The sequence below is a fragment of the Protopterus annectens genome, chromosome 7.part0, assembly GCF_019279795.1.
Source record: "Protopterus annectens isolate FY-2018-M chromosome 7.part0, PAN1.0, whole genome shotgun sequence".
NCBI classification, from domain to species: domain Eukaryota; kingdom Metazoa; phylum Chordata; order Ceratodontiformes; family Protopteridae; genus Protopterus; species Protopterus annectens.
The window spans coordinates 1,372,477,177-1,372,494,678 of record NC_056739.1 but is presented as its reverse complement, the minus strand read 5'-3'; the positions used below and the strand labels follow the sequence as shown (position 1 = coordinate 1,372,494,678).

The 17,502-nt window shown below is 37.4% G+C and overlaps 1 protein-coding gene across 1 annotated transcript in view; it reads left to right on the top strand.

Moving 5' to 3' along the window:
- Positions 1-422: 422 nt before the first annotated feature.
- LOC122806164 (E3 ubiquitin-protein ligase PDZRN3-B-like) overlaps positions 423-17,502 on the top strand; it is a 300,824-nt gene continuing 283,744 nt past the window's right edge. The window contains exon 1 of the mRNA XM_044076400.1: positions 423-1,246. Coding sequence (XP_043932335.1) covers positions 533-1,246 — 714 coding nt within the window. The 5' untranslated portion in view covers positions 423-532. The remainder of the gene's footprint in view (positions 1,247-17,502) is intronic.

Sequence of the window (17,502 nt, the reverse complement as noted above, 5' to 3'; positions counted from 1 at the left end):
GCTCCCATGATGCTTTGCATTATTGAGTTATGTGCTGTTGTGTTTTGTCCCCACATTATAGTCTTATTGGAAAGTAGGATTTGGATTCAGTCGCTTACCTCGCAGGAGGTCTAAGCAAAATCCTATTTGTTTTTGTTGGGCAGAATAAATTGATTTATGGAACTTATGCTCAGACTGTGAGTACTTGTATTATTGTTTAAATTGTTGCATCTTTATATGTAACAGGGTCGTACAGCAATGCCATGCCATATGAGAAGACGTCAAAATTACGCAATCTAATCAGTGACCAAAAATATCAACAGTTGTTAGTACACGTCTCTTATGATGGCAGCAACTTTTCCTGCTCTTTACTTTCAGTATATACGGTATTGCATTCCTCTACTGCCTTTTCGAGGAAGTCTCCAGCAATTACTGCAGTTAGTAAAGAGCCTGCAGTCAGACTGTCTGGGTGCTTCCAATGACTAAGGAAAAGTTGCCAGTACTTTATCTCCTTGTGTTCGGTACCGGTCTGTATTTCTGAAATACTGCAAACATGGGATACGATTTGGATCGCTTTAGCGGAGAAGTGGACCCAGATTTTAAGTGCAACTTGTGCAACAAAGTGCTGGAAGACCCGCTAACAACTCCTTGTGGTCATGTTTTTTGTGCTGGCTGCGTCTTGCCCTGGGTAGTGCAACAAGGCAGCTGCCCTATGAAGTGTCAACGGATTTCTACCAAAGAACTGAACCATGTCCTTCCTTTGAAAAACCTCATTTTGAAACTAGAAATAAAATGTGACAATTATATTAGAGGGTGTGAGAAAGTTGTAAAACTGCAAAACCTGGCGGAACATACCGAAATGTGTGATTGTTCCCCTGCCAAATGTAGAAACAAGGGATGCAATGAAGTTATGAATCTCAAGGACATGGATGCCCACATGAGAGAAACATGCGAGTTCCGACCCATTGGAATTTGTGAAAAGGGATGCGGTTTAATGCTGATCTACAGAGAGCACAAATTGGGCAGTCATAACTGTTTATTGGCTTTAAAGACTCACAGCACTGCGATGCAGGGTAAACTTATCGGGATGGATAAGGAGTTAAAGAAGCAGGCTGTCAAATCTGGGAAAAGGGAAAAATCTTTGCTGTCACAACTGTGTGCAGCGCAGAATGAGCTCCAGATGACAGCTCTGAGGTACCAGAAAAAGTTTAACGAGTACAGCGCCAGACTTGACTCGCTCACAAAAAGTCTGGCTGCTCCCCCAAAGGTAAGCACTTGGGAAGGAAATGCATTTCTAAGCAGCTAACAGTATGTACAGTCTGCGGTTTTCACTAGTGCATAAGCCGAAGCATTTTGTTCAGTTTTTTTAACGTGCTGTTATCCCTATAGTCCCCTTTATTCTAAAAGGTTTAAAGAACCCATGAACTATAAACAGCTTTTCCCAATTAAAATTTCTCACATTCTAACTGGTGTGCGATAGAACTAGCTTGAATCCACTTTCTATGCTCAGATTTAATGACCATAGTCACAGATACACATTGTCCATCCAAGTCTTCATTGCTGAGCACGGCTGTAACTTTGTCAATGTCCCAGCAGACTCCAGCCAAGCAGAACATTTTTGTTATTGTTGTTTCATTATTTTTTATTCCAGTGTGATACAGTTTTTAAACTTTTTGAACTTTAGAAAAGGTATCCATAAGTTCTCATGAAGTGGTTCATGCAACCTCGAGTTGACAAGAACAAGTGCTAACCAGACTTATGGACTCCTACAGTAATATGACAGGGGAAGATTGCAAGCAGCCTGTCTCTCAGGCTAGTGCACTGCCCATATGAGTGGTCTGCATTCTGTCTCTCTCAGGCCAGTGCCCTTTTCATATGAGTGGCCTACAGTATCTCTCTCTTTTCAGACCAGTTCTGTCTGTCTCTTTTTGTCTTAGAACAGTGCGCTGTCCATGCGAGTGGTCTACATTCTCTCACTCTCTTTTTCCAGCCATCTCTCTCTTTCTGCCTCTCTCTCAGGCTAGTGTTCCACCCATGTGAGTAGTGTACCCCCGGAGTATGGCTTAAATAGGCTGAGTGGTCTACCCTTGCATACTTCACTTTCTTTCCTCCTTGCAGCAGACATGTCTGTCAGTCGAAGTCCTGACCAGCTGGCACTTAGTCGGGCCCGTGGGAGGAGGGGGAAGGGAGGCTTCAAGTAGCAGGATAACAGCTATACTGTGCAGTTCACTCACCTTTTTAAGGATCGGTTTAGAAGGCTTTTTTAAATAGGAGAGAACTTTATAAACTTGCAGCTGCTTCCAATTTTTAGAACCTCAAGATTTTCTCAAACGTAACTACGCTCAGACTGATTTATGAGCTGCAATTACTAATTATGTTCCGTGGCTATTTTTGGACACGCTGACCATTAGACCATAATTAAGATGACCTGAATAGTCTTTACTGCCGTAATAATTGCATGGAGCCCCCGTTTGGTAAACGGAGTCTGTTAGTCATTTTTTGTCACTTTTTAAAGGGAGGTGTTCAGGGAGGTGAGTTTAGAGGTGCATGCATATATTAGAGGCTTTCGAAAGGTTACCAGACAGTGCTGTAGAGATCTTAAGTTAGTATTATTATTATTACTGTTATCACTATTATGTTTCTTTATCCCTCGGTATTCTCCCACAGTTACGGTTGCACTGGGTGGTTTTAGAAGTTTTTCCCTTAAGCTTTGTGCATGTGAAGTTTTAGAAAGAAGTTAGTTGTCAAGAGATTTTGTAGTCGTAATCACTGAAGTGAAGACACGTTACGTTTTTACACCATTTATTTCTGTTTTATCGACTTGTGCAATTTGTATAACGTTTTGATAGCCTCCAACTTGGAAACCCAGAATCGGTAAACGAAAGGGTATTTTGACTTCTTTATTTTGAAAACAATATTTCTTTCTTTGCCAAGCATACTTTTGTAGAGTTTACTTTTCAGATCTGAAAGTCAAATATATCCAAAATGAGGTTTGCTAATGTCTTTTCAGAAATGCTTCTCTGCAGCTGGTGAGACTGGAAATCATCACAGAGAACCTGCTTGGAGTCTTTTCACAGACTCACTGGTGCATTTCTTATTTGACAAGCCTTTAGTGAATCCTGTCAGCTGAAGTCATTCTGCTGACATGTGTTGTTTTAAAGCTTTCAAAGTCATATGTCTGACATTTAATGCCTGGAAATTGTGTCCATTGTTTTATTTCTGTAACCACTCTGTCATCTCTTCTGTTTTCTGTCTGGTCTTTTAGAAAAGCCCACACTGGTAGTGTTTCGGGCTTTATGAAGTTACCCTTTTTATTTTTATTACCACTATTATAGAGTTGTGTAAAAGTGAAAAATGTATATCTTTTGTTCTCAGTGCACAAAAAGAGTCACAAAAAAATTAACAATGTATTTATACATGCACTTAAGGAGTACTTTGTTTTTTCTCAGTCTAAAAAATAAATAATTAAATAAAAAGTCCTTAATTTAAATAAAATTTGCCAGTAACAGTACTGAAAAGCCATCTGAAATCTCAAACATTTCTTTCAGTAAGCCACACCACTACTGATTTACATATAGCCCTTTGCACACCTGTGTTTATGTAACATATGCCTGACACTGCAGTATGTAATGAAGTGATAAATTATACAGACATGTAAACATGCAGCTGTAGAGACAAAAGCAGTTTAGTTTGTTGATGTGTATGTGTCACACGTTTACTTCGAGGTCTTAGTACATTGTGAGATACCACTTCTTCAGGTAGTAATGCCTTTTTATACACCTTCCTAAAACTTGTCTCTGCTCCTTTAGCTTTGGGATGAACATGCCTTAAAAGTAATCAAGTATACTGTGCAAATGCCTTTAATGAATTAGTCACATCACACGATGTTATCATTCCAGTCTCACAGTTGCATATACCTTGTCTCCATAACCTGCCTACAAAATTATTCCTCCTTTGTGAAATTTCTTTACAAGACTTTCTTGTGGGTAATAGAATGGTGACTGATAGCTACAGTCTGTTGAGTGGTTTATTGCACCATTGATTACCATCCCAGAATTTTTCATTTGTACTATATCCGTGAGCACAGAGTGCTGTTGGAGTCAAATCTAGAATATCTGGCCATGAACAGCTTGTTTACTAGCATTATCAGCCTGTAGATTTTACCATTCCAGTTGGATTACCAGTCTCCAACCTACAGCCCTTGCTTCCACAAATGTTTTAGTTTGCATCAACAGTATTTAACAAGTGGTGGTGATGTCTTCCCAGTGAAATTGGCATGATTTTTAATTGTGCAAAACAAAGTTGCCACACAAGCATCCAGCAGGGAAACTGTAGCTTCTTCTTTAAGAAAGTAGAACATATGTAAGCTTAAAAGGAAGTGCAGTGTTGTCAGTGCTGAGATTGGACGCTCTAAAGAGCACCTCATCTTAGTGAATGAAAATTCAACATGGCCAGAAGGGGGGAGCATTTTTTCCATGTTTTGCTGCCAGAGTTTGGAGGGGGGACTTGCCAGTGCAGAGTCTGATGCTACAATTTTTCTGCTTTTGTAGTGCTAGAATTGGATTATGAGTCAGGATTTTGAAAAGTATGTCATGTCTGTAAGATAGTCGGCCAGAATGTCATTTATTTAGGTTACTTCAGAGACTAGGTAAGGAAATGCAGGGATGTAGGGTCATTTTGCTCTACCCTCATGGAAGGAAAGGATAGCTATGCGAACAAAAGTTCAAAGCATAACAAATTCACTTATTTTATATTCCCTGTATTTGTAAAAAATTCTTGACAAGTAGGTGATTTGTTAAATTCTGTCCCCTGTATTTTATGTTTCTCAGGGGCAAAAAAGGCTATTTCTCTGCATTAATAGAAAGACACTAGACTTGAACTTCACTCTTTATCTTATTTAATGATGGCATTTTTATGCAGTTTCTATGCACATTAGCTTAAGGAGAAAAGAAACAAAACAGAGGCTGTCATGTGTATAAGAAATATATTCTTTGTTGAGAAGCAAGTGGTGAGAAATCAACATCAGTCTGTCAGTGCAGATACTTTGGGATTTGTTGGTAAAATGTCATCTCAAGGTCTTCTGAGTATGCAGAGAGCACAGAGGCAACATATAGTTTACTGCTTTTTTTTTTTTTTGCAGAGTGTTCTAAACACTTAGCTAGGGGACAAAACAAATGTTATATGTATTCTGAAAATAAAAGAATAAAACATATGTTAAATACAGTTATCTGGCAAATACAGAAGTAGCTAACAACTATAAAGTGCTTTCAAAAACTGTGGTAATGTTTGCTTGTGTATCCTGCTGAGAACAAAAGATAGCCACATAGATGGGTGGATATGCCTCAGAAAATTTTGCAGATTACATGACATTGTCAAAGCTAATGACATACAGCACTCCCAAGTTTACCACTGGACTGTTTGGCCAGTACGTATACCATTATTACAGTAAGTCCACTTAATACTGATTCAGTATATTCATATGCAGTAGTGAGGTCATCTGTTTTACCAGACCATGTTCGTTCAAGGTGTTTGTCAGATTTGATATATTCGCAGTATTTCTGCCTTTGAGTGGAACAGTTTGGTACTTGTCAATGTTATTTTTTTTTGTCTATATTACTTTTTGTTTTTTATATATATATATATATATATATATATATACACATATATATATATATATATATATACACATATATATATATATATATATATACATATATATATATATATATATATATATATATATATATATATAAGCTATTTAGTGTATTTTGTCATTTGGCCTGGGTAGTGGCTGAAAATTGTCCTGTTTTAGTCCACCCATTTAGTTAACAAGCAATAAGTAAATAAAATAACATCCAGTGTAAGCATGATTGTATCCTTTAAGTTTGATATAGGTTAATATTACACAAATATGTTACTTAATGGCAGCACGTCATTTTAAAACTGTAAGATAAACACCATATGAAGTTACTAAATATTTTTTTTCTGTTAGCATTTAATTTAAAAAAATGTTTCTTTTCATTTAAATTTTTTACCCTTTGTTATTTTTTCCTGTAGTTTGACTGTGTTACTTCAGGGAACTGACATTACTTGTCCAAAGTGAAGTGACAAGAAATTTTGTAGTTAAATTATATAGTTTGCCTCGCATATGTCAGAGGTTTGAACAATACCATCTTTAAAAAATCTTGACACTTTATTAAGGCATGAGCTTGGCTATTTGTTTTCATAATACTTAAGCAAATTCATGGATGTTTAAGTTAGATCATTAACCAGGGCCCTTTATTCAACAAAAATGAATAATCATATATGGTTATTTGCCAAGTCTTGTTTTTCTTAAACATTTGTCCTTCTCTTGTTAAGATAGCATCATATTAGTATAATTCATGAAAAAATCTTTGTAATTTTTTTTCTCTTTTATCATGAAAAAATCTTTGTAATTTTTTTTCTCTTTTATAATTTAATGTATATTCATATAACTATGTAATATGTGATGTTGGTAAAGGTGTTACAAAACAAAGGACTTGTCCTTCAATAGTGCATGTTTATGTTTTAAGCCACAATTTATTGAACATGTAAGATATAGTAAAACACACTGACCTTGTTAATATGAAACACGGTTTTCCTTATTGTATATGAGACAGGTTGCCACCTCACAACTGAGATGTGTAATAAAATATTGGAAGGCATTACATTTTCATTTTATTTCAGAGTTTATGTGGAGGTGGGGGGGGGGTACATCCTAACCTCAAAAATAAACCAAGGATTCATTTGAAAATTATATCTGCACATCCTACTGTATTAGTTTTATCACAGTTCTTGGACTGTTTATCCTCTTAAAGTAAAGAGATGAAATTTAATTAAAAAATAAAACATGAGTACTAAAACAACTAGGTTATATACAGGTAGCATAGACAGTTTTTTTAATAATAATCTTCTACAGAGGAAAATATATGGATTTGCAGCAAAAAGTTTACTTGTTGGCCCAGTATATAGACTGCCTAAGGAAATAAATACTGCTTGCAAATCCACTTTTGATTGGGTGAAAAGAGCCCTGTTAAGGCTGATTTTAAGTAGGATAGTGATTTATCCTTCCCTGGTCTAGATGATTTCTGATTTTTGTCAGGGGAGATGGCTACAAGTTAAGATGTGGTATTTTTGTAATTGTACACATGGTCTATCATATGACAAGACTGATTATGGCAGGGTTACCTTTTGACGGTAGTACACTAATGACTTTATGTTAACAATTTGTGAGAACACCTGGTTTAAGATAGTTTATATTCTCACCAACACTGGCCCAGATCTTGTCAGGGAAGTAGCTTATGTGGGTGATGTGGCTTTCTACTGTCACCTCAAAAGGGATAAGATAAAATTTAGCAATGTCAGAAGACTGTAATTAAAAGAAAGTTGTATGTGTGAACACCAAAGTAGATGATATACGATATGGGCAGGACCTCATTTCTGAGATAATAAACTTGGTTACTGTAAATGAACTTTGCTATGAAGGGGTTGTGGAAGAAGAACAAGAAGAAACATAATGCTGAATGGGATTGATCAAAGCAGATATATGGAATGGAAATGAAAGTAAAAAAAAAAAGATCAGTAGTTCGGTCCATTTTCCTTAATTTGTACCCTGGCTTAGGATTTGCAAGCAGTATTTATTTCCTTAGGTAGTCTATCATGCAGAGCTGAGGTATATGTAAAATGTTACACTGTCCCTTTTTGTGGAAATTAAAATATACTTAGGTCTTCCCCTTCTTTGTTTCTCATGTCACACATTGAGATGAAAACAGGTTTGAGATTTCCCATTTCCTACTCTGACTTAAAGAAATTAAGTAATTGGGTAAAGCTAGTAGGAGAATGTACAAAAGAAAAGTAGCTTAGGAAAGAACTGGGCATATAGATCGGAGTTACTAAGCTGGCTTTGTGAATTCCAAGTTGGCTCAATATCAATTTAATATCTTAAGAAACAGATAAAGAAAAATATTACATTCTCACATAGTGGTTAGAATTATTATTGTCTATGCCAGTTTGCTGCCACTATAACATCTGGTGGAATAGAAAAATGCTAGCTTTCATGTTACAATCATTATTTTGGCCATCAGTTCTACAATCAGTGATTTCACTTTTCCAGACTATCAGCAACTTTGGAGTTAACAGTAGTTAAGCTTACAGGTGAAGGAGGAGAAACTCTCCTGCATAGTGTATGAGTTATACCCCGAAAGAAAACAATATTTTTTTTATGTTTTGCTTTACTGACACTGATTGCAATGTCTGTGAATGTCAGTAGAATGGTTGGTGATAGATGCACATATATTGAAAATATAGGTATAAATGGAAACAACTTTCATTCAATGTTTCTGTTAATTTGACCATATAATTAGCAATATACAGCAGATATTGCACCCCACCCCAAAAAAAAAAAAAAAAAAAACCTTTGAACTTTTTGTACCTGATGTGAGTTAAGAAGTTACTGAAGCAAATCTTTCTTGGATATGATTATATATATATATAGCAGAAGTTTAGACCTTGCAGTCCACAGTCAGATGTTGTAATTCATGGGATCCTTATTTGTAAACTTTATATTAAAGAAATTAGTTTCCTCATGAAAATGTTTAAAATTTACCTGTATGTAGGAGATGTAATTAGAATATGGACCTCTTGAAAATATTTTGGCAACACAGGCCTGTACTATACTTACACACTTTGTACTTCACTTTCAGGCGGTAGAGAAGAAAACAAGAAACTTTATAGAAAGTGTAAATTAAGTTATTTCTGTCACGCTAAATCTACCTATTAATCCTTTAACATTTATATCAACGAATTGTTGGTACAGTTCAAGTTTTCTGCTTGAATGTATGATATTATATTTTTGTAAAGATAAGAAACCAGTACTAATCCTTGCATTTTGTGTCATCTGAAAGTAACACCTATTATCATATACACATATTGACAGTGTGGGGGTGTAGGTATCTTTGGGGCTGACATGAATCCACATTTTCCTGCTGAATCCTACATCTCCAAACACATTTCCTGATGCAGATAACAGAGTAGCACAGACAGTAGGTGAAAATCCAAACAACACCTGAAAAAACAAAAAGAAAAGCATGTACCGTAACAAGGCCACAGCGGCATTAGTAAAAAATCACAATTACAGCTGAAGGCTTGGAAGAGGCGCAGATGGAAAAAGTAATAAGCAGCCCCAAAGGTATCATACATTCAGAAGAAGGAGCACAGAAGTACTGAAACCCAGATGATGGTGCATTCTTCTGTAGAGGAACAGTGTGAGTGGAGTGCCATAGAGAGCAACACAAAAAAACAGTAATGGCGGAAAAGAATGTTCGGCTACCTATTCACAAACTGCTTCTTCCTGTTTTAGTTTAACTTAAGTACTTTGCAGTTTATTTTAAATAAATTCATTTGACTCTGCCACGTTGCCTGATAATCTACTCAACACATCTGTTTCATTTCCATGACCAAATTATCTTCTTGAAATAGTTGTGAAATTTCAGTCTGTCTTCTGAGAGTGTGATGTCCTTTAATATCAGTATTGCATTTGTCACTCCTTGTATGTCAGATGTGTTTACTGCATAAAGTGAGCTGTTTTCGTTTTATTCATGTGTCTATGGTGTCACGTGTGATCTCAAGATAATCTGGGATCTTTCATTCATAAACATCCGTTTGTGCAGGCCATTTGTCAGAGCAAGCAACTCCATAAGACAGTATGCCAAATATGTGTTTACTACATAAATTACCTTTTTTCATGTTGTTCTTGTGTCTATGGTATCATGGGTAATGAACGCAATTGAAAATAGTGATTCCTGGCACCACTTGAATTTCTGTTGGGATACTTGCCCTGTCTTGTTTGTGGCATGATTTGGAAGTGAGTGGCTCCGTAGCGCATGGGTTAGAGTTCTGGTCTTGTAAATCACGGGTTCTGAGTTCATATCTCATCAGGGTCTGTGGTTTAACTCCCGTAGCTGATAGAAGAGAAAAGAGTTTTAAGCACTAAGCATGTAATACATGTGAACCTATGGACAGTTTCTTGAATAGATGAACTGCTGTTATCTGCAGTCCATAGTGAGTAAGCTATGTTGCTCCCAAGATCCTAGGATATAAATCTGGGGCATGCTACGACAGTTAAAGGTCCTTCTTCCTCATGTTATAAAAATCTGTTGTTAGGGTGAGATAGATTATATTATTTCCCCATGTGTTAGACAGTGATTAAAAGAAATGTGTAATGTATTTTACCTTTCCTTCACACCATAGTACTTATAGATGAGGACTACCTGCTGGCTTGTGATATTCTACGGTGAGTATTCTTGGAGTGAGTTCTAATAAACTTGCAAATTATCAGGAACAGTTTAGTGGTGGTACCTGGTAACCAACAAATTCAGGCACAGACAGTATGCAATCACAGCATTCTGCTATATAATAGGATATGCTCTACAGAGAGTGGCGTGGATCCAGTTTTGGAAATCATTAAGCATGGAGTTAGACAGTGCATATTGCTCAGTGGGATTTCAGTTATTCACTTGTATTTATGGCTGTATTTTGCACGTCCAATACATAACTTTAACTTGTAATATGAATGGGAACATATGGAAGGAGTGAAAGGACATGAAATGTTGTTTATGGGATACCTTTTTCCAACTTGACTGGGTATGGTTATTTGTAGAGCTACAACTAGCAAATGTTGCCATTCATACAGTTCATGAATCTACGAGAATGTTAATTTTGTTAGCATTTTAATTTCATGCTCATAAAAATGAATTATATACACATACATTGATTCATTTTAAATGGTTGAACATTATTTTGGTCAAACTGTAAATCGATGGGCTGATTTGGGCAATTTGAAGAATGGGAAACATTACAGGAAAAAGATTAGGAATAGAAGCAGTGAGGTTTTTCCTTATTGTTGTGTGATCTTGTAGTTGGTATATAAAAGTAGCAAGGGGTGTGGGAGGTGAAGGCCTCCGATTAAAAAAAAAATTGTGTGTTTTAGTGTGAGTCAGCTTGTTTGTAGTTGACATTGTTTCTGCTGTCTGTTTTAGTGTTGACCATTTCAGTGTCACTGAAATATTTACTCTAGATGACTGGTAACAAGACAGGGATTTATATATTGCACAGGTTAATTTAATGAAATTTTTGGTAAAATGGATGTTTGCTGCTCTTAAAGGTAGTGTTAATACATGGTAGTTCATGAGGTACAGTGTTTATAGGCAGTATTACTTTTATGTTTTGTTACCGTGGTATGCAAGCTTTAATCATCATGCCTTCCCAGTATGGCAAAATGGTGTAATTTGTTTAAGTCAGTATTTTATATTGTGTGTCTGTCTGTGTGGTTGTGTCTTTGTAAGCTTTCATGAATGTTTGCCTGTGTATGTATTTGTGTGTGTGTGTGTGTGTGTGTGTGTGTGTGTGTGTGTGTGTGTGTCTGCTGTTGCATGTGCATGTGTGCATTTGTAAGTGTACTTGCTTTCTAATATTTATTACTTGGCTCAGTCCCATCTTCCAGTGTGTGCATTACTTTTTCATCTGCTTACAGCTACCACATATCAGAAGCTCCTTTAGTACTTGGTAAGCCAGGTTACAGAATTCTGAAGAGCTGGGATCTTGGGAGCAAGGACTTCATTCTTTCAAAGAATGTGGACCTAAACATGAGGGAGAAGGACCATAACTGTTGTAGTGTTCTCCAGATTTATATCTTGGGATCTTGGAAGCAAGAATATCATTCAACAAATGTGGAACTACACATGAGGGAGAAGGACCATAACTGTTGTAGTGTTCTCCATATTTATGTCTTGGGATCTTGGGAGCAAGGATGTCCTTCTTCAGGTAATGTGGACTTACATGAGGAAGAAGGACCTTTAACTGTTGTAGTTTGCCCCAGATTTATATCCTAGGATCTTGGGAGCAAGAATATCCTTCAAAGAATGTGGACCTAAGTATGAGGTGAAAGGACCTTAATTGTTGTAGTGTGCCCTAGATTTATATCCTAGGATTGTGGAGCAAGAATGTTCTTCAAAGAATGTGGACCTAAATATGAGGTGAAAGGACCTTAATTGTTGGAGTGTGCCCTAGATTTATATCCTAGGATCTTTGGAGCCAGAATGTCCTTCAAAGAATGTGGACCTAAATATGAGGGGAAAGGACCTTAATTGTTGTAGTGTGCCCTTAATTTTATATCCTAGGATCTTGGGAGCAAGCATATCTTTCAAAGAATGTGGACCTAAATATGAGGGGAAAGGACCTTAACTGTTGTAGTGTGCTCCAGATTCAGTTTAAGATCTTATACTAGGAGGACATCAAATTACCCACATTGCAGGCTTGGGAATCAAACCAGAAGAAGATAACAATCAGGCAGCAACTGAATTTGTCAAAAACCAAAAGAGTATGTGAAGGATCAGACGAAAAGCCAAGAAATGTGGAAAATGCATAAATGCAGTTGCAATTATAGAAAACTCTTAGAACAACCTCATGTTGATTGGGATCAAATGCAGGAATTGTTAAGGAGAGGTGAATTTAAACCAAAAGATAAAAGGGTGATATTAGCGGCCCAAGATAGTGGACTACATACACTTTGGTTTTACAAAGTCCATTGATATGTGGGAGAAACAGACAAATATAGGTTTTGTAAAGCAGAATTGGAAACAGTTGCACATCTTATTACTGGTTGTGATATACTAATGGCAGAAGGACTGTGTACTGAAAGGCATAATAATGTGGAAAATTGTTACATTGGGGATTGCGCAAACATTATAGCATTGAAATAGCTGAAAAATATTGGAAACATGAACCACAAGGCATTATAAAAAATTATGAAGCTTATATCACATAGGCTCACCCATTACCAACAGTTCAAAAAATAAATGCAAAAAAACTAGATATAGTAGTCCATGAAAAGATGACAAACGTAGCATTGATCATTAAAATTGGTATACCCAGAGACTACAGTGTCTTACATACAGGGAGACACAAAATCATAAAAGACCAGGATTTGCAGGCAGAAACAAATGCGATGTGGAAGAAGGGTAGTAGGAGCAATGGGTCTTATAAAAAATAATTTAAAATCGTACTTAGACATGTTACTGATACATGTAACTCCTTATGAATTGCAGAAGGAGTCAATACTGGGCACATTGCGGGTGCTGTGAAGAGCGCTTCTGGCTAACATCAAAGATTGAAACAATATGAATTTCACAAATTTTAATCATACTTTGACTTAGGAATGGGGTCCATTCCCATCATGGTATTAGAAACCCAAAATCCATCCATCCATCCTTCCATCCACAACCCCTTTTCCCATTTTTGCACATGGGGTCAGGGTGTCACTTGAACAGTGACAATCATCTAGAGCCAAGGTGTACACTACTGGGTGGAGAAACCCAAAAGCCTTGGAGAAATTAAAACAGACTTGGCAGGGGAATGATGTTTATTTTCTGGTTTCAGGTAAGGAGGCAGATCCTGTTATAATGAACAGCTTTCACTTTCCTCCTGATTTGTTTCTAGTTCAGGTGGTTGCAGGATGTTTGCTATTTTCCAGGGTTCCTAATGTAGCAGTTATTATCTGAGACTTTTCTTGTCTGTGGCTTTAGTACATGCTAAGTGCTTCACAAGTCTGCTGTATCACAGATCTTCTCTGTAGTCTGGATAGCTGTGATCACAGACCCCAATCCATCTTCTGCACGTTTAAGTATAGTATGTGTAAACACAGCCTAGCAGAATTAGGTTATGTCTGAAAAATTGACTTCTTTGATTTATATAAGAAATTTTTTATGAATTTCAGAAACTGATTTTAGAATTTGTATGCATCTGTTTATTTGCATCTCACCTTCTCATGTCTGACAACTGATGTCCAAAACAAAGACTAATAGAGTTCATTATTAATTGATAAAGCTGAATTTAGTGTTTCATTGAATTTGTCGTAAAACTCAGGAAGGGGAATTGCTGACTGCAGGAGACGTAACAGAACGCACACAAGTCTGGATGCACAAGGACTGAGGTAGTCTTAGTGATTTCATTTCAAATCGGGGTCTCTGTGGAAGAGATACACTTGTGTACTGGTCAAACACTTTAACCAGAAATTCCATTTGTTTGTTTTGGATACACATTTTAAAAATCAGTTTGTTAAATCTTACATCTTGTGTGTCTCATTCAGGTGACATAAAACATAATTTTCTGCCCTTGAGAAAGATGGTTGCCAGCAGATGTGGCTTGCTGGTACAGAGGTGAGACACCCATGTGCACTATGGGAGTTCTGTTCGGAATATGCTTAAACCAATTAACATGTCAGCTGGAGAGGGAAACACTGAATATTCAGTATAAAGGTGCCGTTCTGTTAAAGGAAGGCAAAGCTGGATATGTGTGAGTACTCCTCCTTCAGGGAGACTAGGATGTATTATTTTTGTGCAGCAGTAATAGGGTGAGGAGTTCTGATGCATGCTCTCAGACATATGGTTAGCACATTTAAACTGAGCTGGATATCTTTGCATGCCCAAACCATGGGAAAGGAAACTGTTAGACATTTCATGCTGTCTGGATCCAAGCTTGATTAATGTGCTCATCAGTCCTAAACCAATAAGAGCTGCATAAAACATTCTCGGGGGAGGTGCCTCCCTTTCTGGTATGATACTATGCAAGGCAGTTAATCTTTAAGGAAAGGACCCACTTAGTGAATGTTAATTCTGGGGCTCAGGGCCAGATAATTGGTAATGTGGCAACGTTTGATTACTGATGGAGGGGGGTTGAATGAAGGTAAATCAGGTAACTAAAGTAGGAGTTTCAAGTAGTAAGTGGGCAGAGCTACAGAGCCATCTCTAAGACTAGAGAAAAAAGCAGAAACAAGACGTATCATATTTTAGTGTTTTCTTTACACAAAAATGGGAATTTGTAATGACTGGCCCATAATCAGGATCTGTAACAGATAGCTGAGATTGTGGGACTCTCCGTTAGAATTAGTCAGTGCAACTTAATGGTGTGCTATGCAGCATTAAAGTCTGTGATACGTATGGAAAGTAAGTTAAATAAATGTGGCATGTTAGTAATAACTTCTGGTAAGTATTTATTGCTGTACACCCTATATTTTAGCCTGTATTTTATCTCATTGCCAATTCAAAAAAATAGAAGAGCTTATACTATAGCTGTTTTTTAGGTCTGTTTGAACTTTATTGCAGGCTGTTTGTCTGTACTCAGCATCTTGTGGACTGATATCCTGTGGATTGTTTGACTAGAGCAGGATACGTGCACTTTACATAGTATCAATAATTTGTGGTAGGACTGCTTTCTCCTTCCCTGATGTGCAGGTTCTGGACTCTGCCCCAACCTCTAAGTATAGAATCTGTGAGTTAACACTAGCTCAGAGTTAAGTCCAAAATTGTGTGTCTGTTGTTTTTGGAGGGGGCTTCTCCTTCCTGACGAAAGCACTAGTAAGATATATGTGATGTTTGTTCCAAACTAATCAGAAAGTGCCATGGGATTTTGATCTTTGCAGTACTGCTGCATGCAGGCAACAGTCTCTGATAGACAATTTTTACTTAGTATAACAATCTGAAATTGAGAAACATTGCCCAGTATATCTTTTCATTTTGGTTTGTGGAGGAGGTTACAATTGGTATGTTCTGCCACATGGCTTTGGGTTTGACTGATCAAGATATTTGGTTTGTGGAGGAGGTTACAATTGGTATGTTTTGCCACGTGGCTTTGGGCTTGACTGATCAAGATATATGCAAGAAAAAGGCTGCATCAGAGTGGTGGTTGCATTTGAAATGATTTTACATGAGTTGAGAATTTTGACAAATAAGTTAATGTTATATAATAAGGAGCTGGATGGAAGTGAAGATGAAAGGTTTAAGCACTTCAAGAGCAGTATGATGCTACCTCGCTCATGCAGCAGAGATGAAAAAGTAACTGCGATATGTACACAGATGGTCTGTAGTGAACAGTAGTGTTTTCCTCCAGTACTCCTCTGGCTATTGAGCTTACCCCCTACCTTTTCTTTTGATCTGTTACTTCTATGTTCCACCTGCACAAGAGCCCTCTACCTCATTTGTTTCTCATGGGGGTGAGCAGACCAGGAATGGTGCAATCTTCCATGACAAAGATTGGATTTTATCTTTAAGGCACATGCTCACCTGCATCCAAGGGGTTGATGTACAGTGTCATGCATAGTCACTCCTCTGTATGATGAAACCTGTTAGCCCTGCCACCCTTGTAGAAAAGAAGCTGTGTACGATCCCTGGTCTGTACTAGGGATTCTACCACAGAGTGTGCATCTCACACACAGACCTCTTCCCTCTATATGATTGCTGGTCTCCAGCATGAATTCTACCACAGACCGTGTACCTCAAGTGCACACCCCTTCCCTCAATGTAATCCCTGCTCTGCACCATGGATTCTACTATTGACTGTTTATCTCAAGCACACACTCCTTCCGTGCATATGATTTCTGGTTTTTACCCACCATGGATTCTACTATGGAGTGTGCATCTCAAGCACACAACAATTCCCTCAGGGTGATCCCTGGTCTTCACCATATATTCTACCATGGAATGTTCATCTCAAGCACATATGGCTTCCCTACATATGATTCCTGGTCTTCAGCATGGATTCTGCTATGGAGTGGGCATCTCAAACACACACCCCTTTTCTTCCTTGCAAAACAGGCGAGCAGATTTAAGCTTCTTCATTCTCCTCCTCATCCCCAAACCATGTCTAACAGGTTCTCCAGCTGCTAGCAAAACTCAAGCAGCACGGGTCATAGCTGAGATTTTATTTTCCTATGCCAATAGAGCTGATTTAACAGCAGTCGGTGTGTATGGAGGACAGAGCAAGCTGGGAAAATCTGTGATTAATTTTACGTCCAGAAGGAGAAGAAGGTAAGGACTGCTTGGACCTGGTGAATGTGAAAGTGGTAGAAAGGATAGGATTTTCAAAAAAAATCATTAGGGATAAAAAAAAATAATTTTAGCCATCACCGGCTGCAGTTGAAAGTGTGGTTGGGATACCTTGGGTGATTTCACAGCAGTCACTAATAGCTTGTTTTGAGAAAGAGCAGGTTTAACAGCCTGCTAAAAAGACTGATGTGAAAGGAGGAACAGCACTTGTTCAGGATTTTTCTGAAATAACCTTGATGCAAAGTTCTCAAGTTTTATGAGGTAATGAAATAACACAGTTCTAGAAATGTAATGTTTAGATTAACTTTTCCAGTGATGTTAGAATATTTGCTCACACTAATGTTGAACTTTTCATAAATTCTCATTTGCAAAGGATTGCCTTGGACATATGTCAAGAGACATAGATGGTAAACCTTTATTCAGGCTCCAAATAAGTAAGGCTCTTGTGTATTTGATGATGAAGTTTGGACTCAAAGAGATTCTGAGTATGAGAGCCCTTTGTTTTGTTTTACATTTAGAGGTACCTGCTGGGAAGAAAAAGAGACTTACCTAGAAATTTTGTTGATTAAGTGTATTGGGAATTTGATTGCTTTCACGGGTTAGTATAGCTGGCCTGTATTATATG